This window comes from Suncus etruscus, chromosome 12 (assembly GCF_024139225.1).
Source record: "Suncus etruscus isolate mSunEtr1 chromosome 12, mSunEtr1.pri.cur, whole genome shotgun sequence".
Taxonomy (NCBI): Eukaryota; Metazoa; Chordata; class Mammalia; order Eulipotyphla; family Soricidae; genus Suncus; species Suncus etruscus.
Genome location: NC_064859.1, coordinates 66,161,509 through 66,181,399, shown reverse-complemented (window position 1 = coordinate 66,181,399; position 19,891 = coordinate 66,161,509). Strand labels below are relative to the sequence as shown.

Genomic DNA, 19,891 nt, shown 5'->3' with positions numbered 1-19,891 from the left:
CCTAAACACTGTGACCTTCTGGTTTTAATTTTCATATTATTTAAAAATTTTTGATCATCTTTGCACTGTAAGTTGAATTCTTGGAAAATATCTTTTTCTTTCTTTCTTTCTTTCTTTCTTTCTTTCTTTCTTTCTTTCTTTCTTTCTTTCTTTCTTTCTTTCTTTCTTTCTTTCTTTCTTTCTTCTTCTTTCTTTCTTCTCTCTTCTCTCTCTCTCTCTCTCTCTCTCTCTCTCTCTTTCTTTCTTTCTTTCTTTCTTTCTTTCTTTCTTTCTTTCTTTCTTTTTTTTTTTAGTTTTTGGGCCACACCTGGCGATGCTCAGGGGTTACTCCTGGCTGCCTGCTCAGAAATAGCTCCTGGCAGGCATGGGGGACCATATGGGACACCGGGATTCGAACCAACCACCTTTGGTCCTGGATGGGCTGCTTGCAAGGGAAACACCGCTGTGCTATCTCTCCGGGCCCAGAAAATATCAAGATAAATCAGGTAAGTGTGTGGACAGTTATAAAATAAAACCCATGGGTTGTAAAGCCAACTCACATGCATGTTTCTAACCCTCATCAGATGGGGTTAGAAAGCAGTGTAGCAGTGAAAGATCATAAGTTAACCCAGTCTTTTTGCCTCCTGGCCCCTCAACCTGAGCCAACAGCCAGAATTACTCTTTCTTTATTAAACCAATACCCATGCACAGGGTAGAGGAAGGTTGCATAATCCAAATGGGCTTTTGCATATCAAAAGAGAGATTTAACAGAAAGAGAAAGAAGGGGGAATGCTAATGCTTTGTGTAAATAGCTGAGTGTCATCTTACAGATGGTTACATAGGTATTTGTCAGGGAATGGAATAAGGAGAGGAGGGTATTGTCTCAGTTTGAACTATGGACCCAAAATACTCATATTGTTGTCAAGTCACTAACATCTTTGAGCTCTGAGCTAGTTTTCCTTTCCAGGACTTGGAAGGTTTTATAAGTGATCTTCATCACTTTATTCTATGTGTCTGTCTCCCACCCTTCCCCTCAACTTCTGTAATGATCTCTGTGCCAGCATGCATGCCTTCCTTGAGACCCAAGGGAAGGGAACCCAGTGCATTATGTCCCTTGCTGCTTCCCCCATCAGTTACATAGCATCTCAGAGTGGTAAATGGAGAGAAGTGCAAGGCAGTGAGTCATCAGCACAGGGATGCCAATATGATGACCAAGTTCAGCAACACTGGGAAAGAGTGTGTTTACTCGACAAGTTTCCAGACATAGGGTTAGAACAATGAGAGTCTTTGCAGAAAAAAAGGTAGCATGACTCTGGATGACAGTAGGGATGATTTTCTTTTGTAACAGACCCCTTTTTCTTCTGATAACATCCTAGTAAAATGGGCTTCCACTCCAGGCTTCATATAATACCTGCTGGGCTGGTCACTTTAGTGATACCACTTAACTCACTGCCATCTGTACTCAGTCAATAATTAAGTCACAAAAATAAAACTCTTTAAGCTACCTTATAACATATCCCTGCCTGGAACTAATGTATGAATGGCTCCTGGATTCTGAAAAGCACGATTTAACTTCAAAAACAGCTGTTCCTCTCCTGGCGGCTGGGGTTCCCTTGCCCTGGGAAGGTAAGGAAGTCCCTCCCCGCCCGCCCCGACCACGCGAACGCCGGGCCTCCCCTGCGACTGGGGTTCCCTTGCCCCGGGAAGGTAAGGAAGTCCCTCCCGCCCCGCCCCGACACGAGCGAACGCCGGCCCTCCCGGCGGCTGGGGTTCCCTTGCCCTGGGAAGGTAAGGAAGTCCCTCCCGCCCGCCCCGACCACGCAAACGCCGGCCTCCCTGCGGCTGGGGTTCCCTTGCCCTGGGAAGGTAAGGAAGTCCCTCCCGCCCGCCCCGACCAGCGTGAACGCCGGCCTCCCTGCGGCTGGGGTTCCCTTGCCCTGGGAAGGTAAGGAAGTCCCTCCCCGCCCTCCCCGACCGCGCAAAACGCCGGCCCTCCCTGTGGCTGGGGTTCCCTTGCCCTGGGAAGGTAAGGAAGTCCCTCCCGCCCGCCCCGACCTCGCGAACGCCGGCCTCCCTGCGGCTGGGGTTCCCTTGCCCTGGGGAAGGTAAGTAAGTCCCTCCCCGCCCGCCCTGACAGTGCGAACGCCTGCCTTCCTCCGGCTGGGGTTCCCTTGCCCCGGGAAAGTAAGGAAGTCCCTCCCACCCGCCCCGATCGCGCGACCGGCTGCCAGCCTCCTGCTGGGGTTCCCTTGCCCTGGGAAAGTAAGGAAGTCCCTTCCGCCTGCCCCGACCCTGCGACCGGCTGCCTTCCTCCTGCTGGGGCTCCCTTGCCCCCGGGAAGGTAAAGGAAGTCCCTCCCGCCTTCCCCGACCGCGCGAACCACTCCCTTCCTCCTGCGGGGGTTCCCTTGCCCAGGGAAGGTAAGAAAATCCCACCCACCCGCCCCGACCGTGGGACCGGCTTGTCTGCCTCCTGCTGGGGTTCCCTTGCTCCCGGGAGGGTAAGGAAGTCTCTCCCGCCCGCCCGACCGTGCGGACCGGCTGCCTTCCTCCTGCTGGGGGTCCTATGCCCACAGGAAGGTAGGGAAGTTCTGCTCACCCACCTGCGGACAGCGTGAACGTGCCCCGCCCCCCGTTGGGTATTTCCTGCCTCCCAGAAATAGCTGACAACAATTAGGGCAAAGCAACGAATCAGGCCACAAAAAGAGCACAAGAGGAGCCAAACCGGGGCAAGCCCACCAACAGTACCACTAGATCCCACCCTCAGGGAGGGGGACCCATTCCCACACCACAGGGGATCAAAACAGACTGAAATTGGAAGAAACAGCTCTCCAAAGCACACCAATAAACACAAGGAAATATGGGTAAATCAAAGAGAACCCTAAGATCTGAAGATACGGAGACAAACCCGAACACATTTCCAAGTCCGCCAAAACGCACAGATTTGTGGAAAGTGACCTAAAAGCAGCAATGAGGAAGGAAACACAAGAACTAATAAACGAAATGAGGAGAAACTTTAGCTACTGAGTATAAGATATCTATGGAGGAAACGAATCACCCAAATTAAAGAAGAAATGTTAAAGAGTATGAGAGGAGTTCATTCAAAAAGAAGTGAAGGAATTAACAGACAAAGTAAACAAGCCCTTACTAGCAGAAACACAGAGTTGGAGAAACACATCGAAGAACTCGAGGAAAAACTGCAAACAAAAAATGACCAAGAAACCAACAAAGAAATAAAAGGCAAAACACTGGAAGGAAAAGTCCAGTACCTAATGAACAAGGACAAAAGAAACAATCTAAGAATCGTGGGTATACCAGAAGGGGAGGAAATAGGGAAAGGGGAAGAACAAGTAGTCAGAGAGATAATAGCAGAGAACTTCCTCACCCTTTGGAATGAAACTTCAGGGTAATTCCAGGAAATCAAGAGAGTTCCTAGTAAGATAGATCCTAATAAAACCTACACCAAGACATATAGTAATCCAAATGGCAAAAAAACAAAGAGGAAAGAGGAACTTCTTAAGGCAATAAGAGAGAAAAAAACCTCAAGTACAAAGGTAGGGACATAAGAATCAAACAGATCTCCCAATACGAAATAATTCAAGCAAGGAGACAGTGGAATGACATATTTAAACGACTGAATGAAAGAAACTTCCAACCTAGAGTCCAATACCCGGCAAAATTATCATTCATATGGGAGACAGACTGAAAACATTTTCAAACAAGACCGAACTAGAGCTATTTGTGCAAACAAAGCCGATCCTAAACGACCTACTCAGAGATGAACTACACAATCCAAACCCCCGATTGTAACAAAGCCACCCTACACAACACAACTGCACAACAGTCTCTCTCTCAATAATCTCCCTAAATGTTAATGGACTAAACTCTCCAATTAAAAGACACATAGTAGAGAACTGGATTAGGAAAAATAAACCGGACTTCTGTTGCCTACAAGAAACACACCTACAGCTACAGGACAAGCATAGGCTTAGAATCAAAGGATGGAAAGTAATTATTCAGGCCAATGGAAAACAAAAAAGAGCAGGGACAGCCATTCTTATATCAGACCAAATTGCATTCAACCTCAAGAAAGTGGTCAGAGATAAAGAGGGTCACTACATACTGATCAGGGGAACATTAGATCAAGAAACACTAACCCTGGTCAATATCTATTGCACCCAATGTAGAGTCAGCAAAATATGTGAGGCAACTGCTCGTAAACCTGGAGAAAACACATGAAGGAAATGTGGATAGTAGTAGGGGACCTCAATACTCCACTATCGCCACTGGACAGATCCACCAAACAGAAAAATAGCAAAGAAAAAGAGCTCTAAATGAAAAATTAGAAGATTTGGGGCTAATAGACTTATATAGAGCCCTCCCATCCCCAGAAAGCAGAATACACATTCTTCTCGAGCCCACATGGAACCTTCTCCAGAATAGGACCATGTCTTGGGATACAAAACCAACCTATATAAGACCACAAAGGTAAGGATCATTAAAAGTACCCTTTCAGATCACTATGCAACAGAACTCAAAAATCGATGGTCAAGAAGAAAAAATGGAGAAAAACCAATACCTGGAGATTAAACAACATGCTGCTCAACAACAGCTGGATCAAAGAACAACTCAAGGAAGAAATAAAAAGATTCCTTGAGACAAATGACAATGAAGAGACAACATGTCAAAAATTTATGGGACACAGCAAAAGCAGTAATTAGGGGGAAACTCATAGCGATACAGGCCTATGTCAAGAAACAAGAAAATAACAAAACCAACAGTTTAAAAGATCACCTCAAAGAATTGGAACAACAGCAACAGAGAAATCCAACCACAACCAGAAGGCAAGAAATAATAAAAACCAGAGCAGAAATAAACAACATAGAAACTAAAAAAACAATACAAAAAATCAATGAAACCAGGAGTTGGTTTTTCGAAAAAATAAATAAGATAGACAAACCACTGGCAAAACTCACCAAAAAGAAGAGGGAAAATACCCAAATCAGTAGGATCACAAATGAAAGGGGAGAGATTACAACAGAACCTCAAGAAATACAACATATCATAAGATCATATATGAACAACAATACTCAGCTAAGATAGAGAACCCAGAAGAAATTGACAGATTCTTGGACAAACACCTCTTCCAAGACTGGAAAAGGAAGAACTAGAAAGCCTAAACAGACCAATCACCTCAGAGGAAATTGAAGATGTAATTAAAAAACTCCCTAAGAACAAAAGCCCAGGCCAGATGGATTTACAGGTGAATTCTACCAAACATTCCGGGAAGATTTACTACCACTTTTCCATAGGCTCTTCCAAGCCATAGAAAAAAACAGGAATCCTCCCTAACTCCTTCTATGAGGCAAATATCACACTCATTCCCAAAGATGGCAAAGATACCACCAAGAAAGAAAACTACAGACCAATCTCACTAATGAACATAGATGCAAAGATACTCAACAAAATATTAGCAAACCGAATCCAGCACTTCATCAAAAAGATCATACACTCATGACCAAGTGGGATTTTATACCAGGAATGCAAGGTGGTTCAACATACGCAAATCAATCACATTATTACATCACATCAACAACAAGAAAAACAAAACCACATGATCATATCAATCGATGCAGAGAAGGCATTTGACAAGATCCAACACCCTTTCATGTTACCGACACTCAGCAAAATGGAGTTAGAAGGAACCTTCCTCAAGATAGTCACAGCTATCTATGAAAAGCCTACAGCCAACATTATACTTTAATGGCGAGAAACTAGAAGCATTTCCATTAAGGTCAGGAACTAGACAAGGCTGTCCACTCTCTCCACTCTTATTCAATATAACCCTAGAAGTCCTAGCAATAGCAATCCGACAAGAGAAGGGAATCAAAGGAATCCAAATTGAGGAAAGAGGAACACAAGCTATCTCTATTTGCAGATGATATGATGATATACATCGAAAATCCTAAAGAGTCCACAGTAAAACTCCTAGAAACAATTAACCAAATACAGCAAAGTGGCTGGATACAAAGTCAATACACAAAAGACAGTAGCATTTCTATATACAAACAACGAAATCGAGGAGAGAGAGATTAAAAACACAATACCATTTAAAATAGTATCAAAAAATATCAGGTACCTAGGAATCAACCTTACAAGGGAAGTGAAAGACCTATACCAGGGAAACTTCAAAATGCTTCAGAAAGAAATTGAAGACGATCTAAAGAATTGGAAAAAACATCCATGCTCATGGATAGGTAGAATTAACATAGTCAAAATGACTATCCTACCCAAACTACTATATAGATTTAATGCAATCCCTCATCCAAATCAGACACCATTCTTTAAAGAAATAGAACAATCAATCAAAAAATTTATCTGGAACCACAAAAGACCCAGGATAGCCAAAAACATACTGAAAAACAAAAAGCTGGGAGGCATCTCCTTACCTAACTTGAAACTATACTATAAAGCCATAGTAGTCAAAACAGCATGGTACTGGAACAGAGACAGGACTTCAGACCAGTGGGTCAGAACAGAATTCCCAGACATAAACCCCAAGATATACAGCCAACTAATATTTGATAAAAGAGGTAAGAACCTGAAATGGAACAAAGGAAGTTCTATTCAACAAATGGTGTTGGTACAACTGGAAAACCACATGTACGAAAGTGAAGATTGACCCATACCTCACCCCTTATACAAAAGTTAACTCAAAATGGATCAAAGACCTTGAAATCAGACCTGAATCTATAAGTTTATCGAGAATAAAATAGGTAGAACACTCGAAGACCTATACATCAAAAAGGTCTTTGAGAATGGAGCACCAATGGCAAGAACATTAACATCAATATAAACAAATGGGACTACATTAAACTTAAAAGCTTCTGCATGGCAAAAGAAACCCTACTTAATGCAAGAAGACAGTTAACAGAATGGGAAAAATCTTTTCACTCGACATATCAGATAAAGGGCTGATATCTAGAACATACAAAGCCACTCAGAAAGCTGAGCCCCCCAAAACCAAATAAAGCCATAAAAAATGGGGAGATGAAATGAATAGACACTTCTCTGAGGAAGACAGAAGGATGGCCAACAAACACATGAAAACATGCTCACCTTCACTCATCATCAGGGAGATCCAAATCAAGACAACAATGAGATACCACCTTACACCAGTGAGGATGGCTCACATCAAAAATAATGGAAACAACCTTTGTTGGCGGGGATGCGGTATGAAAGGAACTCTCATCCACTGCTGGTGGGAATGCCCCCTAGTCCAACACCTATGGAGGAAAGTCTGGAGAGTGCTCAAAGAACTCAGAATTGAGCTGCCATTTGACCCAGCAATTGCTCTCCTAGGCATATATCCACAAGATGGAAGGACATTCATTCCAAAATACGTATGCACCCCACTATTTATTGCAGCACTCAGTATAATAGCAAATCTTGGAACCAACCTAGATGTCCAACAACGGATGAATGGATCATTAAGATGTGGTACATATACACAATGGAATATTACATGGCAGTTAGAAATGATACAATCACAGACTTTGCAGCAACATGGATGGACCTAGATCATGTTATGTTAAACGAAGTAAGTCAGAAGACAAAAGAAAAAACACAGAATGGTAGCACTATTCTGAAACACCTAGAACATATATTTTATACACAACTAATACCTAACAATCATACAACAGGGTTTAAACAGGGGTAGAAACTCTGAACACTGTAATAGTCAACATATACGTGGGAGCAGTGTCCAAAATACATGAAAAAGGAACAACGCAAACTCTTGACGGCTCATTATACCACAAAGAAAACAGCAAACAACAGAAACAGCAACATAGAGAGAACAGGTACGTAATCAGACCCCCACAACAAAAGCTCACAATAATCCCTTAGAGATCGTAAACAGGAACACAAGTATAGAACACCACAGGAAATCACGGACCGCAATGGCAATATACCATAACACTACGTTTTAATTCCTTTACCTTGCTACATTTTAAATAACCTCTCAGCTTTTCTGTCCACAGGCACCCTTAGATACAAAGGGCGGACAAACTAAGATGGCAACTCGGGATACCACACGAGATACCATACCTTGTTTGCAAGACGAGATGGCCACGAGAAAACTCTTTAACATAGACTTTATTTCTAGGTTAAACCTTCTTTTAGGAATTGAAGCACGGGACCAGTCAGACCACCAAAGCAGTACGTGTGACGACGTACAGACCTAAACTACAGGCTCTAGTCATCGAACACATTCAACCAAACCAGCATTCCCTTGCTACTCTTTCCTTTCTTCTCGCTACTTTTTTCTTTTTTTTCTTTTTTTTTCTCTTCTATTCTTCTCTTTACTTTTTCCCCTTTCTCTTTTCCCTTTCTACGGTATTTTCTCTTTTCTCTTCCTTCATACCCCTCCCTTATACCTTCCCCTTCCCCCCCCCCCGGAAATCCAACTATCCCATCACCCCTCAATCCCATCCAGATCTCCCACCATATTAAAACTCTCCACCCTCAGTCCCTAATCTCTTAGGCATCAAGATCGACCTCCTACCCAACGAACCAGTACCCAGCAACCAGGCGAGGGGGACACCCCAGCCAATCCCACACCTCATCTCCTGCAAGAAAAGACAGCCAACTTCCTGAAGACTCATGCTACGAGGCCCTCCCTACCATCTCCCCCTAACGTGGACTGTTTCCTGAAACCGGACTTAGGTCCAATAGTATCCCCAATGCAAGAACTCTTCCAAGAATTCCCTGCCGCAAATTTTTACCAATATGAAGAAGGTCAGGGGGGAGTGATTGGAAGATGCCTGGGAACCCACACACCACAAGAAAAATCCAAAAGACAACGGGAAAAACTGTACTTTCAACATAGGCATAAGACCTGTAATACACCACCTCTTTACATGTTCTCCTCCAAATGTAAAGTAGTCTCTTGCACCACTTTGGTCCTTTAAAAATTTCGCTAACTCATTTTATCTCTCTCTCTCTCTTTTTTTTTTTTTTTAAAATGTTTGCCCTACATATATATTTGTGGGCACATACACTTTTCTTTCTTTTTTTTTTTTTTTTTTTAAATCGTTTTTTGGGTATGTGACCTATTTTTGTTACCCACTCTGTCCAATCCAAATACACCGACAGTATAATGGAGCACCACTTCCCTCTGCAAAGGCACACTAAATAAAGGGGAAATCCTTACATATAAAAAAAAAAAAAGAGAGCTTATCTACTAAAGATAGGAACTCATAGTTGTTTTACAATACAGGGTTATCTCCTACCTTGAAAATATGTCATGTGGAATCAACTTAGACCTCAGGTGATTAGGACACCACTCAACCAACCTTGAACCCTGGATCCCAGACATAGAAACGGCACAGCTCTTCACAACAGCTGCAAGAAAACAAACTCCATCTGGGACAGCATTAGTACTGCAGGGTCAACAACAAGGGCCAGCCTAAACACGATATCCCGACAATGAGGAAAATGTGAACAACTTGACCTCAGAGCAGTTTAAGCCTACCTCACCAGCCAACGACAAGACAAAACCAGAAGACGTGGCACCCTTTGGTAGGGTCCAAAAGCCAAGATTGTGTTTTACAGATGACTGGATACGAGAACCACGACCAGACTGTATACATCTTGGGACCAATAAAAAAGCCCTAGTCTAGGGTTTGAACTAAGACCTGCACAATAAGCATGATCCTCAGTCCCAAAGGTCCGACAGAGACAATTGTAACAGAAAGGGGCTTCTGGAAGCACAAAGAAAGACGCTATCCTAGATGCCATCCTAGGTTCAGGGCAAAGACTAAGATCACCAACCACAGAAGACGGATTAAAATGGCACTGAGGTAACAGAACCTCTAGAGTCACAAAGACTGACTTCACCATAAGTCCCATCTCAGGATCTGTACGGATACTGAGACCTCTAAACACAGAGCTCTGATTGCATCACCCTGGACAGAGCAGAAGTCTTCCACACACCAAAAAAAAAAATAAATAAATAAAAAAACCCACCACCGGGAGAGTAATGATCCTGAACAAAGACTAGAGTTGATCCCATGACAGTATACTCCAAGGACGGAGAACCCCATATCGCATAGGGCAAGTGAATTCCTTTTCGAATGACCCCAATATTTACTGTGCCAGGGCAGAAGGGAAAAAAAAAAGAAAAAAACACAAAACCTTGGACATTTATATATATATGTATATGTATATGTATATATATATTACCTTCACTTATTATTGTTATTATTATTTTTATTTACCTAGCTATTTTGGTCGATTTCTCTGTTTGGATATGATTATTGAAATCGTTGTCCCCAGATATCCTTATTTATTTATTTATTTATTTATTTACTTTTCTTCTTTTCTCTCTTCCTTTTCTTTCGAGAGGGGCTACGCCAGGTTTCTTATTTCAAGACCACGGCGTGTTTTTTTTTTTTTTTTTGTTTTTTGGTTTTTGTTTGTTTTGTTTTATTTTGTTTATCTGTCTTTAGTGGTGCTTAATCGATATAGCTGGAGTCCCTCACTGGATATTTGACACTTTTTTTTTGGTACTGGTGGAGTGTTTCACATTCTTTTCTCTCACTCATTCCCAAATCGATGATGAGAACCTCTAGAAGGATTCTGCCCATCTTCGGGGTATTAGACTTTTACCCCCAGTTTATATATTTTCACCTTTTCAGGCAAAACCACGCAACTTGAACTAGCTAGCCCTGCCCCCACTTAGAGGGGGAAATCAGGGAGACATCAAGACCAAACTGATGCAAGACTACTAAGTAGTAGGTTAGATACAGAGGGGACCACATATCTAGACGCCCTGGGGGAGAGGGAAGAGGAAAAGGGAGGTAGGACAAAAACGGAGGTGTAGGGAGGACAATTTAGGGATGGGAATCCCCCCGGATTTTATGTAAATATATACCTAAAATATTATTGTCAACAATATGTAAGCCACTATGATCAAAATAAAAATTACATTAAAAAAAAAAAACAGCTGTTCTTGATTTATCTCACAACCAAACATTTCTCCTTTCATGTATTTCCCTAAACCTCACCATACTGAGTCTTTCATAACAATCTACTTTATTTTAAATTCTGGTTTGGGGCCACTACTGGCCACACTGGGGGGTGACTTTTTGGCTTGATATACAGGTGTCACTCCATGTGGTTGTCAGGAAATCAAGTGATTCTGGGCAATAAAATTAAGGCTCCAGCATGAAGAGCGAGTGCATGATTCCTTTGTGAAACTATTTCAGACAGCTGCCACTGCAGTGGGTTGTTCTTGGTCCAACCTCAATCTGTCCTTTTAGTATTTCTAGGATCTTTTTAGTACATTTTTCCCTAATCACCTTGGTTATATTTTTATTTCTATCTAGTTACTGATTCGAGAGAAAATCAAAATTCTTCTAACTCTCTTCCCTCTTCTAAAATATTAAGGACATTACAATTACAGATGATGCATAAGTAATAGCTAATAAATAAAAATTTAAGGATAAATGAATGGATGTGATTCTGATAATCTGTAGATCATTTTTAGGCTTTGGGCTTCTGTTCATTTATTTCTGATAGATGAGTGTTTTTTATCTATATAACCAAAGAAAGATTTAAAAATTACAAAATATTTGTTTATTATCAATAAAATCCATTACTTAAAATGATCATTGATGATAATTATATATTTTAATAATAGATTATGTCAAAAATCAAACATTATTATAAATATATAAGAAAATAGTTAAAATAAATAACTATCAAAACTAGTAAATTTAAAAGTGACCTATAATCCATGACAACTATGATAAGATAAGAAATGTCTCATCAGTCCTCAAAAGCTAAAATCGAAGTAACAATCTGATATTTCAATTTCAGGTTTAGGCATATACTAAAGAAAATCAAACATTTCCACAAAATTGTGTAAAATAATATTCATATCTGCATTTTTCATAATTGCCACAGATAGAAAGAAAATACATGTCCACTAGTCGATGAACAGGTGAAAAAATATGTTATCTACAGAAAATGAAATATTTTTAAGCCATAAACAGCAGTGAAGTACTGACACATGTTAAAATGATTATTAACTTTGAGACATTATGCCAGTTGGAAGATTGAGTCACAGAATAGCACACATTGTTTGGTTCACTTACATGTACTATCTATAGAGACAAAAATCAGACCTTCCTTTCGAGGCTAAGAGAAAGACACTTCTAACAGGCATGGAGTTTCTTTGATGAATTCTGGAAATTTGTGAATTTCACAGTGAAGTTTCAACAATACTAAATGTGCTTTAAAGCAGTGCTTTTACAGTAGCAAAGTATTTCTTTAAAGAAGGATATGTCTACTGTATACAAAAGTAAGATAGTATTAGACTGAACCTCTCAAGTCACTTATTTTTCACTTAAAAATTTAATGTTGGGATCAGAATAAATAGTTCAGAGGGTAGGATGTATGTAGCTTCTTTTGCCTATAGCTGATCTGGGTTCAATCTGGTACCCCTTATGGTCCTCTAGGCATGGTCAGGAATAATTCCCAGGACAGATACAAGTGTCAGCCCTGAGCACCACCGTGTGTAGTCACAAAACAAGAAGTACTTTAAGGTTAAAAATGGAGCTCATGGAGAGGGTAGGAAAAAACCAAACCTGAATCTTGTCTTTGTGAATCTATAGTGGTGAGTCTTCTCCTTCCCCACCCCACACCTACCCTTGTCCTCATGTAATCTTTACTATTTTTCTACCCTCATTATCAACTAAATTGTTTTCCCAGACCCTTATTCTTAGGAATACACTAATATTTCCCAAACTCTGGTTACCATATGGGGCCTACCCAAGCAAAAATAAGTTTATTTTCTGGTATGAATTCACTAGAGGATGTTCAAGGATGTTTAAAGTGAATTTGGAGAAACCAGGAATATGATACTTAAACTTTTAAATTCCAAATTTTAACTCTTGTAGATTATAGAAAAGCAAATGGAAAGCAGTAGATCTTGCATTTTTTATGTGACAGGTTATTGCTAATTGCTTCTTCCCTCTGCATCAAATATGCACTTTAAGAACATCCTGATCCACTTCGTAACTGATCTTGTTGACATGGATCTAATAGGAATAAAGTGAGTTCCGTAGGGAACATCAATAACATTCAGGTAGGGTAACAAGATCACTGTCAACACAGAGAGTGTGAGTGCATAATAAAATAAAATGTATTGAGTACTTTGACACCAAAATTCCAAGAAAGAGACATTAAATTTGTCCTGTACTGACTCTGGGTAAGGACTTACATTGAAAATCATAGTTTAATGTACTTCCTTGGCTTTAACAAGCTGTTGTGGTTAATATTTTTGTATGTTGCTTATTATTAGAAAAGTTGGCCTAGAAGCTATCTTTCTCTCTTACCAAGAAAGTCATTTTACTTATAAGAGAAATGGGAAAAACATTTAAGTAAATGTCCTCAGTATAATATGTGACTCCTCCTTTATGTTTTTTCATGGATCTATGTTTTTTCTCCCTTCACCCCTGTTCCCAGCATTTCCCTTCTTTGCTCCCTGGACTGCTAGTATAATTGGTCCCCTCTGTGTATCCATGCACACAGATATATACAAAATATACAGTAGCAAATATACTAAATATTGGATACACCAGACACCCAGCAATGAGCTTTGTAATACATACTTTCCCACATGTAAGTATCACAGATGTGAAAACAATGGACTTTAAATGCATTCTGAACAGAATCTCTGTGGGAACCTAGGCAAATCTGTGCTCACGTATCTAAGTAAAGAATCAGAAGACCACTAATCCATTCACTAGATTGCTTAAAGTCCTCATTATAGTTTTTCTTTAAGAAATTATTTCTAAGATTTAAAAGAAACAGAGGAATACATTTTTTAGCTTTAGTTGTAATCCAAATATAAAGAAATATATAGCACCTCTTCTATTTACATTATATCATTTTGGTCTTTACATTTTACCATCACAAAACCCTTCCTTGATCTCTCTGAAAAAATGAATATTTGTGACCTTACAAAATTCATATGTTGAAAGTTAACCCTCAAGGTAGTGGGTTAAGAAGTTGAACCTGCAAAAGTTTATTAGGTTATAAGAGAAAAACCTTCTTGTATAGGTTTAAGGTCAATTGAGAGCTGTGTCTTTCTGCTACATTAGAAACTAGAAGGAAAGTGAATCTCTGCTAAGCAGAAATATTCTTACCATACACAAAATTTGCCAAAACCATAAACCTGAGTGTTCATCCTCCATAAGTAAGAAATTGATTTACACTGTTTAAGATGCACATCCAAAAGTCATTCCAATAGTCTAGTGCAGTGGAAGCTTTCACACTGGCCTGCTTTCCCCACTTTCATTCAAATTACTTAGACCATTCCATGCAATTGTCTTTCAGAACCTGCAGTAAGTAATTGGCCATGAAGAGAAGATGAAAAGAATATGAAGTTATCTTTAGGAGTCATACCAAAATGTATTATTTTTTCTCATTATATATTCATGCTTTGGATATCTGTTGAAGAATTTATATTTTGTTTTCTGCTTTTTTCAAGTATTTATAAACTATCATAGATTAGTGTCAACTTTCTTTCTATCCTGTAGGTGATATTTGCTATGGAATATCTACTTACTAAGATTGCCCTCATCTTTGAGGCCACAACAGGATAATTAGTTTATAAAAAATTATAAACTATTAGTTTATAAAAATAATTAACATTTTTCACCATAGCTGTTTTTCAAGAGCTAGAGTTATTGGTCTTATAAAGGGATCTTGTACTTTTATTAACAATATTCTCCAAATGTATATTGTGAATAAATGAAAGAATAGAAATCAAGGTATCTCACTTTTGGAAGAGAGTTGGATACCATAAAAAGATTTTTTAGCTTATTCACTTCCTGCACTGATGCAAAAACAAAGTTCTTCCGCATTCCATTTTTTTCGTATTTATTTTATCTCTTAAAAAGTTGCCCAATAAGTTTTATCCAAATCACCCTTTTCTCATATTTGTGCATATTTGTATTAGTCTCTAAATCTCAAATTCTATAGTCTCTAAATCTATAATCTAAATCTATAAACAACCTATTCTCAACTAAGGAGACAGTTATAATCATTTTCGCCTGTCTCCTTCTCAGTAATATGTGAATGGATGAATGTATTTTTACATCAAAGGAAAGAGTATCATTTTTTTTTGATTTTTGAGCCACACATTGTGATGTTCAGGGGTTACTCCTGTCCATGCAATCAGAAATTACTACTGGTTTGGGGGAACATATGGAATGCCAGGGGATAGAACCGCAATCCTTCCTGGGTCAGCTACATGCAAAGCAAACGCCTTACTGCCTGCACCGCCACTCTGTACCCAAGAGTATCATTTTTGTAAGAATAGTGAGTGGTCTGATAGGAATAGGGAGGGAGTTACTGGAAGTTAATAAAATGATATACTCAGAATAGCTCAGGAAATTGAGAGCACAAATAGTAAGTACTTGTAGTTCAGTGCCTTTGGGGGGGCACTCTCGTTGTTGCTTAGGGGTTACTCCTGTCTATTCGTTCAGTAATTGCTCCTGGCTCGGGGGACCATCTTGGATGCCAGGGATTGAATCCAGGTTTGTATTGGGTCAGCAGTGTTCATGGCAAACACCCTACCGCTGTGCTATCATGCCGGCTCTGTTCAGTGATATTTTTGTCAAATAATAACCCTAATGTAAATATAAAAAAACTGGAACTGGACATACTGGTCTTAATAAGAAAGAGAAGCATGGGCAGATTGGAAAAGGAGGAAATTTATAGGGAATACAAAAAATACTGGGAGATTACAGTTACCTGAAGAAAATGGACATGTTCCTTAACACAAGAAAAATAATAAATTGAGGAAGAAAATAAAAAAAAAGAGAGAAGGAGGTGCTGCACATGAATGGAGGCTCCACTGTTCCATCTACAAAGGCAGAGAGTCCAAGTCTTTATCAGACTTGACTGTGTCATCATCAGAAACCGCTCCTGCGGATACTGTTTGCAAAGGATAACACCCAACAGAGAGGACCTCACTGCATGCTGCTAAATCAGAGAAGTGATGACAACTTTATAAAAACATGACAGCTGAAGTAAAAGTCATTATGACTGCGTTCATGAAAATATTTTTATAGATCTGTGATTTACCACTTTCATACTGGATCACAATTCATGTGGAGTTGAGGCCCCGGCAATGACATGACAGGCATTTAGTACTATATATTTACCATTATTTTATTTTTTACATAAAAGAATTTCTCAAAATGCCATAGATCTTTTAAATATAAAGCGTTTCATGAGCATGCAAGTATGACAGGTAAATAGAATACATGGTTAAGGAAGTATATAGTTTATGCACAAAATGCATTTTGATGAGATATTCTTTAAAAAGGTTCTGGGTATCCTAAGGCACTGACTGCTTTAGGATAAGTTTTACTGAGAAGTCTACCTAATCTTCTCCCTCTCTGAAACACATTTGGGAAATGATGTACACTGGGTCAGTGTGGTATGATCTGGAAAAAAGAAAGTAACAAGGAGGAATCCCACAGTACCCCAATTCACCCCTTTTACCTAGTGGTAGTTTCAGGAATGACGGTGCTTCCCTGAGATATTCAACAGTGAGAGTGACTTCATCGCCAGCGTTTCTCAAAAGGTGCACCTGTCAATATGACAAAAAGAGCTATTTTACCACCACAAAAGATCAGCCACAGATTTAAAAATAAATTCCTTATACTCCTAGCCTGTACCTTAAAAATTAATGCTCATACTCATCTTTGGAACTGATAACATTGTAAGTGAAAAGGAATACTAAAGGGGGATCTGAGAAGCCTCTAACACACATGAGAGGATGCATATTACCCATTACATGCTCACATGCCATCATTAAAACATGAGGCTTGGCTTCACACACTTTGTGAATGCACCTACCAGACAGTAAATTATTTGAGAAATTAAATTATTTGTACAAGGATCCAGTTTCTGGCACTGGCAAAAATATTACCAATCAAATTAACAGAGGCACAGAAAGCCAGGCATGTTAGTTTTTACTTTTTAACAATTCAAGCAATTGTGAATCTGGAGCATCACTTCAAAAGCACGTAACAAACTTCTGGTCTGGAAAGTAAAAATTTGCCTGGTTTTAGTTGCTTTACACACAATCAGAAATTATGCATTACTTATAGCAATTATTATATTCTCTTTCTTAATATATATGCTATTTTAAACTTTGGTGTGGACCCTAAGACTAGAATTTGTGAGATTGAGTTACTAGATGTAGGAGTGTCTGCCATGCTTGTTCTTCCATTCTCTTCATGGACGGGGCACTGACCCTTAGCCAAGCCAGTACTTGTAGCCAGTTATCAACCGGTGAAGTCTCTCCTACCAACCCCTTCACTCTTTTTTCTTTTGCCTCTTTTTACATGTCATTTACCAAATCATTAATTATTTTATGTACATGGATGGTTGTGGACAGACTTGTCAACTACTTGATGGGCACATTAGAACTGAGATTACTAAGCTTAGAGGTTTACACAACCCACATTTTTTTCCTTTTTCTGACATTCACATCATATTACCTGTGAAGCTTCTTCTAGGTCCTCCAAATGATCTTGAAGCAGACCTCTCCATGGATATGGCCTGCATAGTGTATGTGGCTGACTAACTCTGCCTGACTGAGGGCTCTTTCGTTTGGTTTAAATTCCACTACATTGTCCAGGTCCGGTTCAGTGAACTTGCTGAAGTGCTTCCCATAGCTCTGTGGTGCATTTTAAAAATTCTTTCATCTTTCTCTTTCATTGTTGTTTCTGCAGCTCACAGGCCACTGGCCACTTATCTTGACATGAATTCAATGGCGCAATCTTGTGGTGCAATCGCCATGTCATATTTCCTAAGCTTAGGGCCCAGGTGCCAGGTGGAAGAAGACTGTGAAACTGGTGCTTCAGCATGAAGTAGCAAAGGCACACCAGAGGGTGGACTACCTTTTGTCAGAACATTCAGGAAAGGAGGTCCAAGCTTTCCTTCTAACCCTCAACAGAGCAGTGATAATGGTATGCAGACATATCTCTGATACAAGGATGCATCTTGGTTCAAAAATACTTTGGGAAGCTTCCTACCTACTGGAGTGAATGAAGTCAAGGCAAAGAAACTATAGGCAGCTGATTTAGTTCCTGACTCGGATACACACACCTAGAAGGTGTTCTTTGATGATGGACTCCAGAATAATCAGAGAGAAATTCAATATAAATGTATCCTCTGATTCGAATTCACCCCTCAGTAGTCATAATTGCAGTCCTTCTCTCTGCATATGGTTGTCCTAAAACTTGATGAAAATCACAGACTGCCTTTTCTGGCACCTTCTACTTATGGGGCAGCAAACAGTATCAAAATTGCCCTAAAAAAGTTGTAAATGAAGTTGTGAATCTCACCAGCACCCCATAGATTTGTAAATTTCATTATGGTTATCTTCATCCTGGGATCCATTTTGGTTTGTGAAACAGTTTGATTTTTTGTGGGAACAAATAAAGACATATGTACGTGCATGTCTGCATGTGTGTGTGTTTGTGTGTGTATGAATAAATGCATACATGTACCCAAACACACACAATTCACCCTTACATAAACAATTAAAACAATCGTGTGTGTTTAAAAATATTTACAAGCCTTTTGGAGTCAAATATTCTTTAGTTAAGGCGAATAAACCCCAAATGAGTATTGCATAATTATATGACTATACTTAGTGTAGTTGGCTAGCCCTTGAAGGAATTTTGTTCTCTGCAAAAAAGTTTTTAGCTACTAAAGTGAACCCTGAAGAAATTTTGTACTTTAATTAAGGAGTGGGATTAATTTCAATTCATTACTATTTTTCAAATCCCAAATGTTTACACTGCCTTGATATTTTTGAACTTTAAACTGATGAAGAGAAAGGCTGTGCTTCATTTGCAATGTTTTTAATTTTAAAGTATTTGGATAATGTTTGAAAATAACTTGAATGTGGACCACTAATTTGCTCTCTCTCACCTCAAATCAATGAATGACTTTGAAGCTCTTTTTCCCTCTTCAAGTCATCACCCAAGACTGGCTGGTGCTGAAAGACAGATTCTGATTCCAGGAGTCTCTACAGCAGCATTCCTTTCCCACCACACAGCAATACATAATTGCTTTTGCATCTAATTAAAACCAGTAATTGCAGCACCTCTGCCTGTGTCCCTAATCACCAGGCACATCTGCTCTCTCTAACAAAGTGATGGACACTGCCTTCCAACATGAGTCACCAGCTGTGCCTTTATGCTCTCACAGGTAAAAGAAGGAGCTTTCTGAGTTAGAAAGGATTCAATTTCTCAATGATTTTTTTTCCTTAAGCTTTTAAATGCTATTGAAACCATTCAGCATTTTAGTTGATTCAAGCTACCATAAAAAAACACATTAGGTATGTGGCTCAAACAACAAGTATGCATGCTAGTCTTTGAAGGATGAAATCCAAAATCATTACAATATTTGGCAAAGATTGATTGATAGGTGGTCAGTTCACGTCATATAGCAGAGTGAGAGGGAGGGAGAGAGAGAGAGAGAGAGAGAGAGAGAGAGAGAGAGAGAGAGAAGCTTTCTGCTTTCTGATGTGTTCAAAGTGGTACTGATCATATCATAGGGTTTCACTTTCATGAACTCCTCTAACTCAAATACTCCCAATGATCCACCTCTTATATAACCACGTTGGGATATAGGTCCTCTGATATCAATATGAATTTAGAGGGGCACAAACATCAGCCCATACCAAGACACTTGAACTAGACCTTATGGCATGGCTTGGTGACATCAGTACGTTTTCTCCATGAAGTCCTACAGAATAGTCTTCTGTGGAAACTTTCCAGGAGTGGACAGGACTGTTCTGCAAGGTCAGTGTG

At 39.6% G+C, this 19,891-nt stretch overlaps 1 protein-coding gene across 1 annotated transcript in view; it reads right to left on the bottom strand.

The window, feature by feature from the left end:
- Positions 1-19,891, bottom strand: part of SNTG2 (syntrophin gamma 2) — a 329,060-nt gene that overhangs the window by 188,615 nt on the left and 120,554 nt on the right. Inside the window, exon 8 of the mRNA XM_049784652.1 lies at positions 16,563-16,650. Within this exon, the coding sequence (XP_049640609.1) occupies positions 16,563-16,650 (88 nt within the window). The remainder of the gene's footprint in view (positions 1-16,562; positions 16,651-19,891) is intronic.